This window comes from Mustelus asterias, chromosome 8, assembly GCF_964213995.1.
Source record: "Mustelus asterias chromosome 8, sMusAst1.hap1.1, whole genome shotgun sequence".
Lineage (NCBI taxonomy): Eukaryota > Metazoa > Chordata > Chondrichthyes > Carcharhiniformes > Triakidae > Mustelus > Mustelus asterias.
The window spans coordinates 108579772-108593054 of NC_135808.1; the positions used below are offsets into that span (position 1 = coordinate 108579772).

At 42.3% G+C, this 13283-nt stretch overlaps 1 protein-coding gene across 5 annotated transcripts in view; it reads right to left on the minus strand.

Annotated features, from left to right (window-relative positions):
* The window catches only part of LOC144497430 (BTB/POZ domain-containing protein 19-like), a 183111-nt gene that overhangs the window by 4408 nt on the left and 165420 nt on the right, over positions 1–13283 (minus strand). For 2 of the 5 annotated variants that reach the window (XM_078218696.1, XM_078218698.1), the window contains exon 8: positions 1744–7719. The exons of 1 other annotated variant lie outside the window; for it this stretch is intronic. In XM_078218696.1, the coding sequence (XP_078074822.1) occupies positions 7585–7719 (135 nt within the window). In that variant the 3' untranslated portion in view covers positions 1744–7584. Of the gene's footprint in view, positions 1–1743; positions 7720–13283 lie in introns of those variants that run through there. 2 more of the 5 variants (XM_078218697.1, XM_078218700.1) reach the window with 2 other exon arrangements.

Genomic DNA, 13283 nt, shown 5'->3' on the forward strand with positions numbered 1-13283 from the left:
GCCAGTTGGGAAGACAATTACAGGTGGCGATGCCAGTCAATGAGCTTTCTGTTCGCAAGTTCCTCTTTAATTTAGAGAAACAGTACTCCTCTGGCTTCCAGAAACCCAGCCTGTGACACTGCCACTTCTGGACATGCCATGACATTGACAGTTTTAGACACCCCAACTATTTAAATTGGGTTCCACCAGGACCTTTTGGCTCAGAGGCTGATATTGTGCCAACACAACACTGGTCAGCTTCCCAAGAATGCTTGGTTTCTGAGTGCAGAGTGTCCATATCCGATTCCAATGAGGCCCTGCCCTTTCAAAATGGACTGGGTCCCCCGGCTGACATTGTGCCAAACTGCTGCTCAGATACTGCTCCCGGAGAGAATCCGCCTCTATAAACCAAGGTCCAGCTATAGTATATTCTTCAAACAAGACCATTAGAATAGATTTATTGGACATTTACCACGTCTGATGATTGTGTGACTTTGCTATAAGGAAACAACTCTTAAATAACAACAATGGTTACACTTCAAAACAAAACAAATTCATTGGTTTCTAGGATGAGTTGAGGAGGAAACAGAAACCATACAAGGCAGCACGGTGGCACAGTGGTTAGCACTGCTGCCTCACAGCGCCAGGGACCTGGGTTCGATTCCCGACTTGGGTCACTGTCTGTGCAGAGTCTGCACATTCTCCCCATATCTGTGTGGGTTTCCTTCGGGTACTCCGGTTTCCTCCCACAGTCTGAAAGATGTGCTGATTAGGTGCATTGGTCATGTTAAGTTCTCCCTCGGTGTATCTGAACAGGTGCTGGAGTGTGGTGACCAGAGGATTTTCACAGTCACTTCATTGCGTTGTTAACGTAAGCCTACTTGTGATACTAAATAAATAAACATTAGAAAAAATGCAGTTCTTTCTTTTACCCAGCAAATTGTAAGTCATCTGTTGCATTTGTACCACACATTTGAATTATTATTTTATTAACATAATTCCATTTTTCCCCATTTTCCCCTTCAGTTGGTATTTATTCAGCTTACTCTCCTTGACAAAGACGTGCTGATTAGGTTGATTGGCCATGCTAAATTGCCCCTTAGCATCAGGGGGTTTAGTGGGTAAAATATTTGGGGTTATGGGGATGGGTGGGATTTTTGTCAGTGCAGGCTTGATGGGCCGAATGGCCTCCTCCTGCACTGTAGGATTCTATGATTGGACAGAAAAATCTAGGCTGCCACCCCAGAGCAGTACTGAGGGAGTACTGCACTATCAAATGAAATGTTAAATTGAGGCCCTGTGTGCACCTGCATGCAGAATGGGCACAAAAGATCCTATGGTCTGCTTTTGAAGAGGAGACAAGCTCACCATGGTATTCTGGCATTATTTATCCCTCAATCATATTACCTGATTGCTATCATGCTGCTGTTTGTGGGGGCTTTCTCTGTGCAAACTGTCTGCCACAACTCTCACATTATAATACAATTCAAAAAGTACATAATTGGCTGTAAAATATCCCGAGATCACGAAAGCTGCTGTACAAATACTCTCCCTTTCTTCACACAATCTTCCATTTTGAGAGGATTCTTTTCCTGCAAATCTAAGGATATGATTCTGAAATGACTAATGGGTGAATCCATAGCACACACAGACTGAAAGTGTAAGCACTGAAAATAAGAGCTCTCCTCTGTCTAAATAAAGCAAACCAGACCAGGTCAATCAGTTAAAAATATTTATTTAATGTATAAAATTCAGTGGTACTTTACATTACTACAAGATGGAACACACAGTGAAGTCTCTCCCTTTACAATTCTTTTTACACTTTAAATACTTTGCAGGAGCTTGAGTCTCTCAAGCAGCATAAATTATAATGAAGTGTTGTTTCTGAAACCATCTGTAAGATAAACAGATGGAAAAGAACTGAGAAGACAAAAACTGTGAGCAAAGGAAAGGTTGAAGGGTTTAAGAAAAAAATACAAAGCCAAGTAGAAGATCAAACATACTGTTATACAAATTATGGTCCCACAATGTGTATAGAACCCCAATGGTATTTCAATCTTGGACTACCTTGGGTATTGGGAATGGATCCACTTAGTGAAGTCAGGGCTACAAGAATTCCGCTGAGGTTAGTAGCTACATTCCTTTGGGGATATGGAAAAGCAGGAGTGCTCCTATGGGCCTCAGAGGGAGTGATTGGGTCTCTGCTGTCTCACTTGCAAATCGCAACGTTAGGTGCGCATTGAGCCCGCCTACAGTTATTAAAGCCCAACGCAGCCGCCAGCCGACAAAACAAGTCATTAACCAATTTACAGCCGACATGGAACTCATTAACCAGTTTATGATAAATGGTTAACCAAGTCATTTTGGTGACTGGAGAAATGCCACCTCTCAGACCCTGCCAACATCTCATGGAATCCTACAGTGCAGAAGGTGGCTATTCGGCCCATCGAGTCTGCACTGACCATAATCCCACCCAGGCCCTATCCCCATGCATTTACCCTAGCTAGTCCCTCTGGCATTAAGGGGCAATTTATCTTGGCCAATCCACCTAACCCACACATCTTTGGAGTCTCCTCTCCCTTCCTCCCCGGCAAAGCATATTTGAGTCTCGATCTTCGACTGGCAGCATTTGCCCAACTGCCTCTTTCCACCCATTTTGAGTGGGCAGTTGGCCAGCGAGATACAAACAAAGCCTGTTTGTTAACATTTGCCAGGCCTGTGCTCCTGCTTGCAGGCAGACTGCCCGCTCACTCAGCCAGCATCCCATTAATTCCTCCTTGTATCACTTGAATGCTATGTGAGCCTTTGGGTTATTTTTAATGTACATTAATACTGCTGGTGTTGCACAACTCGAGATCCTAAAGATGCAACTTTACAATGCAACAACGCTGGACATAATTACCAGTTTGAGGAGTGCTGGAATATGAGAAATAATCTTGATACTCAAAGAAGGAAAGTCATAAGGTTGCTATTCCCAGACATAGCAGCAGGTCATTTCCCAGTGTTGTTGTTGCATTCTGAATTTCCTCCTCCCCAGCTGCTAATATTATCATCGAATCCCTTTCACCATTGGCTCCCACCTCAAACTTTCATAATTTATTATTGCCTAATCAATATGAACTTCAAATAAATGTAGTTGACTGGCTCTGCAATCATATTGAATGGCTGAAGGACCTGAAAAGTTCTATCTTTTCTCTTAACATTTCACACAGATGATTTGAAATTTTTAAAATGTCTTTAAGGAATGTGGCTGTCGCTGGCTAGGTCAGCATTTATTGCCCATCTCCCCATCTCTAATTGCCCTTGGTGCTGCGAATTGCCTTCTTGAATCATTACAGTCCCTGTGGTGTAGGTACACCCATAATGCTGTAAGGGAGGGAATTTCTGGCTTTTGACCCAGCTACAGTGAAGGCACGGTGATATTTCCAAGTCAGGATGGCGAATGGTTTGGAGGGGAACTTCCAGATTCTGGTGCTCGTGTTCCCATGTGTCTGCTGCCCTTGCCCTTCTAAATGATAGCGGTCATGGGTTTGGAAGATGCTGCCTAAGGAACCAAAGCTAACTTCTGTGGCGCATCTTGCAGACGGTACACACTGCTCCCACTGTTCGGCGATAGTGGAGGGAGTGAATATTTGTGGATGGGTGCCAGTCAAGCAGGTTTTTTGTCCTGGATGGTGTTGAGCTTCTTGAGTATTGTTGGAGCTGCACTCATTCAGGCAAGGAGACAGTATTCTACCACACTCCTGACTTGTGTCTTGAGGATGGGCAGGCTTTGCAGTGCTACGAAATGAGTTACGCATTGCAAGATTCCAAGTCTCTGACCTGTTCTTGTAGCCACAGTATTTATATGCCTAATCTAGTTCAGCTTCTGGTCAATGGTAACCGCCTGGATTGTGATAGTGGTAGGTTCAGCGATAGTAATGCCATTGAATGTCAAGGGGGCTATGATTAGATTCTCTCCTGTTGGAGATGGTATTGCCTGGTACTTGTGTGGCATGAATGTTACTTGCCACTTGTCAGCCCAAACCTGGATATTGTCCAGGTCTTGCTGCTTTTGGACATGTACTGCTTCAGTATCTGAGGAGTCGCGAATGGTGCTGAATGTTGTGCAATCATCAGTGAACATCCCCTCTTCTGACCTTATGATAGAGGGAGGGTCAGTGATGAACAGCTGAAGATGGTTGGGCCTAGGACACTACCTGAGGAACTACTACAGTGATGTTATGAGACTGAGATGATAGATCTCCAATAATCACAACCATCTTCTTCTGTGCCGGTATGACTACAACCAGCGGAGGATTTTCCCCTTGATTCCCATTGACTCCAGTTTTGCTGGGGCTCCTTGGTGCCACACTCATTCAAATGCTGCCTTGATGTCAAGGACAGTCAGTTTCACATCACCTCTGGCATTCAGTTCTTTTGACCATGTCTGAACCATGAGTTCAGGATGATTTTCACAACACCAGGGACTACTTGAAAATATCACCAAGCTTTCTGATGTATTAAATGAAAGATCCTTACAATAAAGATGTACAAAATAATTTAAATTCCAATTGTGACGTTAAACTAAAGCATTGACCCTATTCGTACCATATATCAGGAGTGCGAACAACTTGTTGAGATACAGCAAATTAAGACTGTGAGTGAACAGAAAATTGCTAATGACTGATCATCAACAGATGAAGTCAGTTAAATCCCACTAAATTTCCAGTAAACACGAGGATTTAATTTAATCTGATAGAATGCTGGTGTGCAACTCTTTTGTGTTATCTGAATATTTTCATGTGGATTTTGAAGTCAATGTGCTGAAAGATGAGAACTCATTGACGATTGGTGAGGAAACCATGGGAAATTCAGCACTTAGGCTAACTCTATGTTTTCAGTTCGTTAAATAGGGCAATTGATCCAAACCCGAACATGTATCTAAGTAAATGGGTGGCCTGCTAGCTCACATGCAAAATCCCCCTAACCAAATCCGTCATTTGTAAAACACAGACAAATTGGCATCAGGGAACATCTTTCTCCAACACTTCACTCATGTCGACTTTTATATTCCCACCCTTCCCTTTGTTTATTTTCTCTTTAAATGCTCTTCATCTGACATATCGGCCGGTTTTGACAGTGTTGATCCAGATCTTGCAGCAAAAATAACAAGGAGTTAACAATGCACTTCAAAAAAAAAGTAATTCACTGGCTACAATTAAGTAAAAATTGGCCAACAAAATCAGGGGATTGAGAAGTACAGTAGGTCAGAAGTTACAAATCTCTCACAATTGCTGGTCGATTTGTATCGCTCTACTGCGCACCTTGTACAAACGCCACACGCTCTGATTCCTCCTGTTATTTTTAAGAATTGCCAGATTTGCACATTAATTGCCCATCAGACTGACCACAAAATGTTAAGTCTGATAGCAAAGAAACGTTTTAGTGACATAATGAATGTTAATGCAATGTCAATCAATCCCTCCTGCCCAGAATTTGAACAATTTAAGCTGTGGCGTTTCATTCCTTCAGCTGGTAAATTGTTCTTTGAGATTATCTTTCTTTCCCTTTTCCTTTGTCTCTTTTTCCTCCCTCCCTTTCTTTTCCACTGTTTTTTTTAGTACCTGATTTAACTAAATCATCCCTTGTAAGTGATCCTCCTTCTCTGCCCTTCCTATCTCTTTCTCAATCCTTAAATCTCATTGTTTAAAGAGATACTCTCATTGAGGGTCTTGACGTCCTGCTGCCCTTGCTATGCCGTTACCAGCTTGCATTTACAGCAAGTTAGGTGAAAAACAATTTTGAGCTGAAGAATGCAGAATGAAGTCGACACCCTCCAAAAAATCTAGCTCATTGACTAGCTCCACAGAAGCTGCCTAGCTGTTGAATAATATCAGCATTTTCTAAATTTTTAAAGTTTCAGTTTAAATTAAAGCTTATACAGTTAACCGTTCCCCCTCCATACAACCTTGAGTCACACTGTCAGCCACTGTTTTTCATTGCTTTGCATTGCAAACTCATCTGTTCAGGGGTCTGATGTAAGCATAACGAATGCTCTTTGTTCTGTTTTATCTCTGCTTCCCCTTTCCCCCTTCCCTGGAGAACTTTTCTAGTGTGTGCCTGGTCATAGTGCCATAGCGACACTATTTTTTCTTTGAGGCCATTACGCAATTCAATTTGCATGGAATGGATAAGTCACATAAGGTTTTCACACACGCACATACACATACATTTATCAGGAGGTGCTGTTGAATTGCTATACAAAGCAACAAACATAAAGAATTAGGAAATCTATTGTATGCCCACACTTAAAAGTGCTGGTCATTCTCTGGTCAATATAACCCCAGAGTTTGTTAGTCTTTCTCTAACTCACAGTGCTATGTGCACTCTGAGGTCCAGAAGTCCATGAAGTTAGTCCATTGATTACAATTGTTATACAAAAGAGTTAGACAAAGTGCTGTCTAACAACCTTTAGGTGCACATTTCAGTTCTAACACTTTAATTCAGGTTCTGATTTCACACCCTTCCTAAAAACCCTGAAAGTTATACCAGAACAAATTAAAATTGGTAAAATTGGAAAATAAAATATTACTTTGCTTTTGCCATGACTTTAACAAAATGAAATGCTTTCTAATAAAAGAAGGCACCCCTGTACCTTATGCCCTGTTTTATCAGTCAGCCCCTTTGTACTGATTCATTGTTCCTATTTCTTACTTTCAATTAATCTCAATTACTTTTCACTGCAATTAAAACTTCACTTTGATTAAGGCCATGAATGTCCACATTGGGAAATTTAGTAATTTTTCACTGTTTGCAACCAACATCAATAGTAATTAGGAACATTAAGATATAAATGCATGATTTATACTGGCAGAATAATCTTCAGAGACAGGTGCCAATGTGCTGGTAAACTTCAAAATGGAAATTTCTATCCTATCGGTACACTACCTTACTTAACCAACAGGATAAAGGTATCTCATGGGCAGCTCTCTGAATGTGGCAGCTCTCTGAAGCCATGTAAAGCTGGATACCACACATCTTTGGAGGCACTGAGGTCACTTCTTTTACGTGGTAATAGCAGTGACAGATTCTGGGTGATGATACCTTTGCATTTCACCCAACAATGAAATTTAAGTTTAAAATCAGAAGATTGCTCCTGACATTTTCTCACCAGTCACTCTCATCTCAAGTGAACCTACTGACCTATATGCCAAATAGGATTGAATTGCGGACAATTTTGTGCCATGGATTCACGAACTTGTTCACACTGCAACGAGATAGTTTTATTTACAATCCTATAGACATTTAACCCAGGACCTAGTGATCAATGAACAGTATTCCAACAAAGTCACCCAGTCGTACCTTTCACTGAAATACAACAGCTGTGTGGCTTTCCTTAGTTTTCAGAATATGAAATTGACTTATGTAGAGCACAGCACAACTGCTTTCTGCTTCATTTAAACACCTCATCTAGTATATAGAAACTAGATGGGATACAACCCCAGTGTAAGGACCTGGTCCATATACTATGAGATGCAATTCAGTAGCGATCACCCTGTTGATGAATTCTCTTCACTTAAGTTTAAGGTACAGAGTTCAAGTACCATTGTGCGACTTTGACCTCTATTTGTGGTAAAGGTTGAGGTACTTGTGATGGTCTCGAGGTCGAGTGCCTTTCCGTCTCCGAAGCAAATGGAAAGCAATCCCACTTGGTTTCTTTAATGCATGAAACTTCCATACCTCAGCTATTTTGTCCATCTGGAAAGTCAAAGAGAAAACAGGAGACTTTCAACTGACTGTGTTTCAAAAAAAAAGTACTTTTTTTTCCCCTATTTGGGGTCTCTTCTGTGCAAAGATTTTGTGCCATTTCTACAATGCAAGAAATGCACAAGGATTGACTTTGCATAATGTTTTTCTTTCACCTGTGAAGGCATCTTATTGTCATCACTCTGTATCTTGCCCAATTGCTCTTCCTTAGATTGTGTGAAACATGAAGCCCACATTCTTCTACCAGCAGCGTAGAATATTTGTATACCAGCCTATTGTATTAGCAGACCACCAATCTATCAAGAGTGTCTTGCGATTAAACATCCAATTCTATATACGGTGAGACTAAAAATTAGATTTGAAATATTTAACCTCAGATCTTAGAATCATAGATTCATAGAATCCTACAGCGCAGAAGGAGGCCATTTGGCCCATCGAGTTTGCATCAATCACAATCCCACCCAGGCCCTATCCCTACAACCCTAGCTAGTTCCCCTGACACTAAGGGGCAATTTAGCAAAAGCCAAATTCAATTTTTTTGATCTCGCCAAAGTATCTACCCTTCATTTTGCATATTAAAATCCCTTTCTTTAATATATGAAGAAAGACTTAACGAATTAGAGATATAAAATAAACTGGTCAGGATCTGTGAAAAAAAACAAATCAACATTTCATGCATGACCCTTTGTTCGAAGTTTCATAGAATCCCTACAGTGCAGAAGGAATATCTTATCCAGTCTGCTTCCCCTGCCCTGTCCCCGTAATCCCACACATTTACCATGGCTAATGCATCTAACCTGCACATCTTGGGACATTAAGGGGCAATTTAGCATGGTCAATCCACCTAACCTGCACATCTTTGGAGTGTCGGAGGAAACCGGAGTGCCCGGAGGAAACGCATGCAGATACGAGGAAAACGTGCAAACTCCGCACAGTGACCTGAGGCCGGAATTGAACCCTGGTCCCTGGTACTGTGAGACAGCAGTGTTAATCACTGTGCCACCCATGTCTCACCACATGCATACATCACTTTTATGTTATCCTCTAAGTTTTGTGCAGCGTCAGTATCTGAGTTGGTGGCTGCGACTATGAAATCGAGTGACAACATGTCTTCATCTTCACTGTCGTCTTGCTCTTCCTCCATTGCTCAGACAAGTTGCAGTTTTTGGAAAAAGGGACCAGAATAGGGTTGTGGTGAAGGGAGAGGAGAAAGGAAGAAGTGAATGTTTACATCATCTGCAGCTTCTCAGTCAGGAGAGATTGTGAGGAAAGGGAGAAGTGAGGACAAGGAAGAGGATTTACTAAGCGGACACTCATCTTCAGTGGCTTTAGCATAGCTCAAGGCCATGTCCTCCACAACAGCCCATCCACGTCCTCCACAACAGCCCATCCCATTATGGCCTGCGCTGTCTCTTCCATGGGGGGGGAGAGAGCTGCAGCAACAGCAAGAAATCTGGAATGTATATGGCACCTCTAGCATAGTAAAATGTCCCAAGGCACTTTGTAGGAGCATAATAAAACAAAATATGGCTCCTCCCTGACCTCACTGGGGGACTGGGAGGCTGCTGGCACTGAACAGCTACTGGCAGCTCTTGGGGGTGGGATTCTTGCTTCCCAATAGCCTGGAACCCCGGCAAGTGAGTGTCTAATTGGGATTTAATCCCATTAAAGCTCCTGGAAAGGGCCACAGCTGGATTGCCACCGGTCAGTGGACAGGACCATTAAATATAGCCCAATGTCTTCAGTCTTCCCCATATGTAATTTGAGGAAATTCCTACTCATCCAGTATTGAACGTAAGATAAGCAGTGAATAATTAGCAACAGTGGAGGAGTCAAGAGAGATGGTGGCGAAATAGAACTGGTTGTCGTCTCGGAGCACGCCAAAACTAACGCTGCGATTTTTGATGATGTCACCAGGGGGCAGCATAAAGAGGAGAAATGGGGGTGAGGGCAAGTGTATGTCCTTGAGCTAACACTGTGGGAGATGGAAGGGAAGCCCTGATGATAGTTAATAAGGAAACCAGGTGACAGCAGTCCCACCCAGTTACACAACAGTGAACAGGTGGAGAAGGATGAAGATGAAAAGTGTACCTTTTTTACAGTCACAGGATATTATTTGTGACAACGTGGAGACATGCCTGTCCACCTCCGGGTAGATCCTGCAGCCTGTTATTGTGCAACACCTTCTCCAGTGAGAAAAATGTGTCTCATAGTGTGCTCCGCAATCTGTTGGGGTGATGTGGCTGTCGTGCAGTATGTGAGATACGAGTGTGAGGCTGCTTGCATCAGTGTTAAGTGTTGGAGATAAGTCAGGATATATGAATGCTACCTATGAGTCCTGACTTATCGGAAATTTTGGTAACTGAGTGATGGATGCATGGTGAATTGAACAGTGTCTGAAGCTAAGGGTGCAGTTGGTAGGATATAACATTTGAAAATGCATTCGCTGACCTGGACACCCTGTGCAAAAATGTCTGATTTCTTCCGACATTGCATCCAGGTCCTTGGGACTATACTCCTAACCTGCATGGCCATCTGTCCCCACTGCCTGTGTCTGGAGTGCGTCCTGCCCCCCTGAGTATACAGCTCATCTCCCCTCGTTCCCACTTCCTCCAGTGCAGCTTCTGAAAACCTGGATGACCATTCTCTCCCTTCGTTAGCGACTCCTTGTTCTTTCTCAGGTCCCAGCAGCCGCTCCAGCCACAACTCAGCTCCCCTGCACGGGGCACAGGCTAGCTACAGCGCAAGTTAGTAACAACATTGGGTCCCCCCTGCTCATGTTCCCAACCAATGGACAGCACAGAGAAGACAAGCTGAATACTAAAATCATTATACGAAGCAGACAAGTTGACATGCTGCCTGCATTCCACTCAGTGGCTGGGGTTTTACGGCCTCGCTCGGGCAAGACTGGAAATTCCCACCCAAGGTCAACAGGGATTTCCGTTGTTGGACCCTTGCCCGCACCAATTCCGTGGCAAGCAAAGTGGTAGAGTTCCGGCCAGTGGGTGCAGATTAATCACAATCCCTGCATTTGTTTTTGGAAGATATCAAATTTGACCCCCACAATCCACGCGTTATAAATCATGAAACAGTGAAAATCTTTAGTACTGGAAGAAGAAACTTTAAACCTTGAGCTAAATACAATTATTTCACATTCAAGAGCAGTAAACATATGGAACAGATTCTTACCAAAAGCAGCAAATGCAAATTTGGTTGATGCGTTCCAAAAGGAAATGCAAAAGTTCCAAATTCAGTGGGAAGCAAACAAACTTGGTATTACAGAAAGGAAACAGAAATGCTATGAGAACCTCCTGCATAAGGACTTCCAGAATAAGCTGAGCGCTTTCCTGTCTCTGTTTATTTATTTGTTCCCCTTTGCTTTAAAGTTCAATTTATTCTCTTCAGTTTCATAATCTGCTCTGTTTGGTTGAAATTTGTTCAAATTTAGTTCACAGAGGGTCACAGCTTGCAGCACTCAGTAATACGGATTTAAATCCACGTGAAACTGCTGCCCAGAATGGTGGTAACACATCAGCCTGAGGCAAAGGAAGTTGACCAAAGACTCTCCAGTGACTATTCACACATGGTATAATGAAGTTACTTCATTCATGATTAGTTATGGGGTTAGGTAGAAGAATTAAGGTCCAAATCTAGAAGGGCAGAGCACTTTTGCTGCTATTCATTTGGCAAGGTGAGAGAGGGGAGGGCATGCTCAGACATCAGTCTTTGACTTCCTGTCAACTAAAAAAGACAAAAATCTGGTAAGAAAAAAAATGAAAACTCCTTGCTTAAGTTTAATGCTCTTCTTAAGAGACATTTCTAGTCAGAGAAGTGTATTACAAATGTGAGGTTTTATAAGATGGTTAAGTTTTAAACTGTCTCTTTTAATTTACTGTAAAACAGAATGCACTGGAAAAGGGGGCTGTGAAGTTGTATGGGACTCTACCCCATAACAGGCCTGGTAATGGTTACCAAAAGAGAAAACACTGGAAAATCTCAGCTGGTCTGGCAGCATCTGTAAGATGAGAAAAGAGGTGACGTTTCAAGTCTCTTTGTCAAAGCTCCAGATGATGGTTACCATGGAGATAGGGCACCCAAGTCAAGACTGACTGAAATCTAAGTGCCACATATGAGAGAGAGAGAGAGAGTGTGTATATGTGTGTGTGAGAGAGAGAGAGAAGAGAGAAAGAGAGAAAGAGAGAGAGAGATCCCTCGAGGGGGAGACAGGAATAGCAGCTGCTGCGGTCAGCAGAAGGAAAAGGTCATTTTTCCCTTTTAGCTTCTAGAAAGAAGGTGGGTGGTAAGATGTTCTCTGGTGAAAGGCGCAGAACCAATGAAAGGTTAAGGACACTGGAAGATTCATCCTGGTGAGGCTTGGAGAAGGAATAACTGGAATGAGCCATGCTTCTGGAAGTCGGTTTGTGATTTTTCGGAAGGCTGAAGGACATGACCTTTGATGACGGTTTGACGTTGTGACTCAGAGAAACTAAAGAAGTGAGCCTGTTGGAAGCTGAGAGTTACTTTGGACTGTTTCCTGAAAGGACCGAAATACTATGGAGAGTGTGCTGTAAAGTATAAATGCAGTGTTTGGGGTTTGCAAATGTGTTACAATGCTAATAAGGGATGTCTTTTCCATAGTTTAGAGTGTTAGTCGCCTACGAAGTAATGTTTAGAAGATGTTGATTTCAGTTTGTTTGTTACAGTAAAGGTTTTAAAACTTGAACCCAGTGCAATTCCTTTAAGTAGGTCACTGGGAATTCAAATCTTTTTTCTAAAGTTATCCGTCTCTACAAGAATTGCAACAACTGCATTTAGCCTGTCAATGTGGGTAGTATGTTGTCCTCTGTCATTTTATGTTATAGACTAAACTTCACAGCAAGTTTTGTTCCATTGCTTTCATCACAACAGTACGTATTAATCCACTGGCAAGAAGGTAAAAGGAATATACATTAGAGAAAGTAAGTGATTACTGGCTTGTATAACATGGGATTTCATTGTTACTACCCCCCTGGTCATATATAACATAACTAGATATTGGGCAGTATAGATGAACTCCTGATTGTAAGGGAATTGGGTTCATGTGTATTAAAGTCCACTGATGCTGAACACAGAAATATATCTAGTGCAAACTCAAAATTTGTTACACAGCCAACAGTATGTTATAGATAAGTTTATTTATTAGTGTCACAAGTAGTCTTACATTAACACCGCAATAAAGTTGCTATGAAAATCCCCTAGTCGCCACACTCCGGCGCCTGTTCGGGTACACTGAGGGAGAATTTAGCATGGCCAATGTATCTAACCAGCACATTTATCAGACTGTGGAGGAAACCGGAGCACTGGGAGGAAACCCATGCAAACACAGGAAGAACCTGCAGAGTCTTCACAGATAGTGATCCAAGCCGGGAATCGAACCCGGGTCCCTGGCGCTGTGAAGCAGCAGAGCTACCATTGTGCCACCATGTTGCCGCTAGATATAGACCAAGCATATAAATACACTTTTATCCTAGTGCAAAAATACCAAAACACAACTTAAAATTTAAAGTTTATTTATT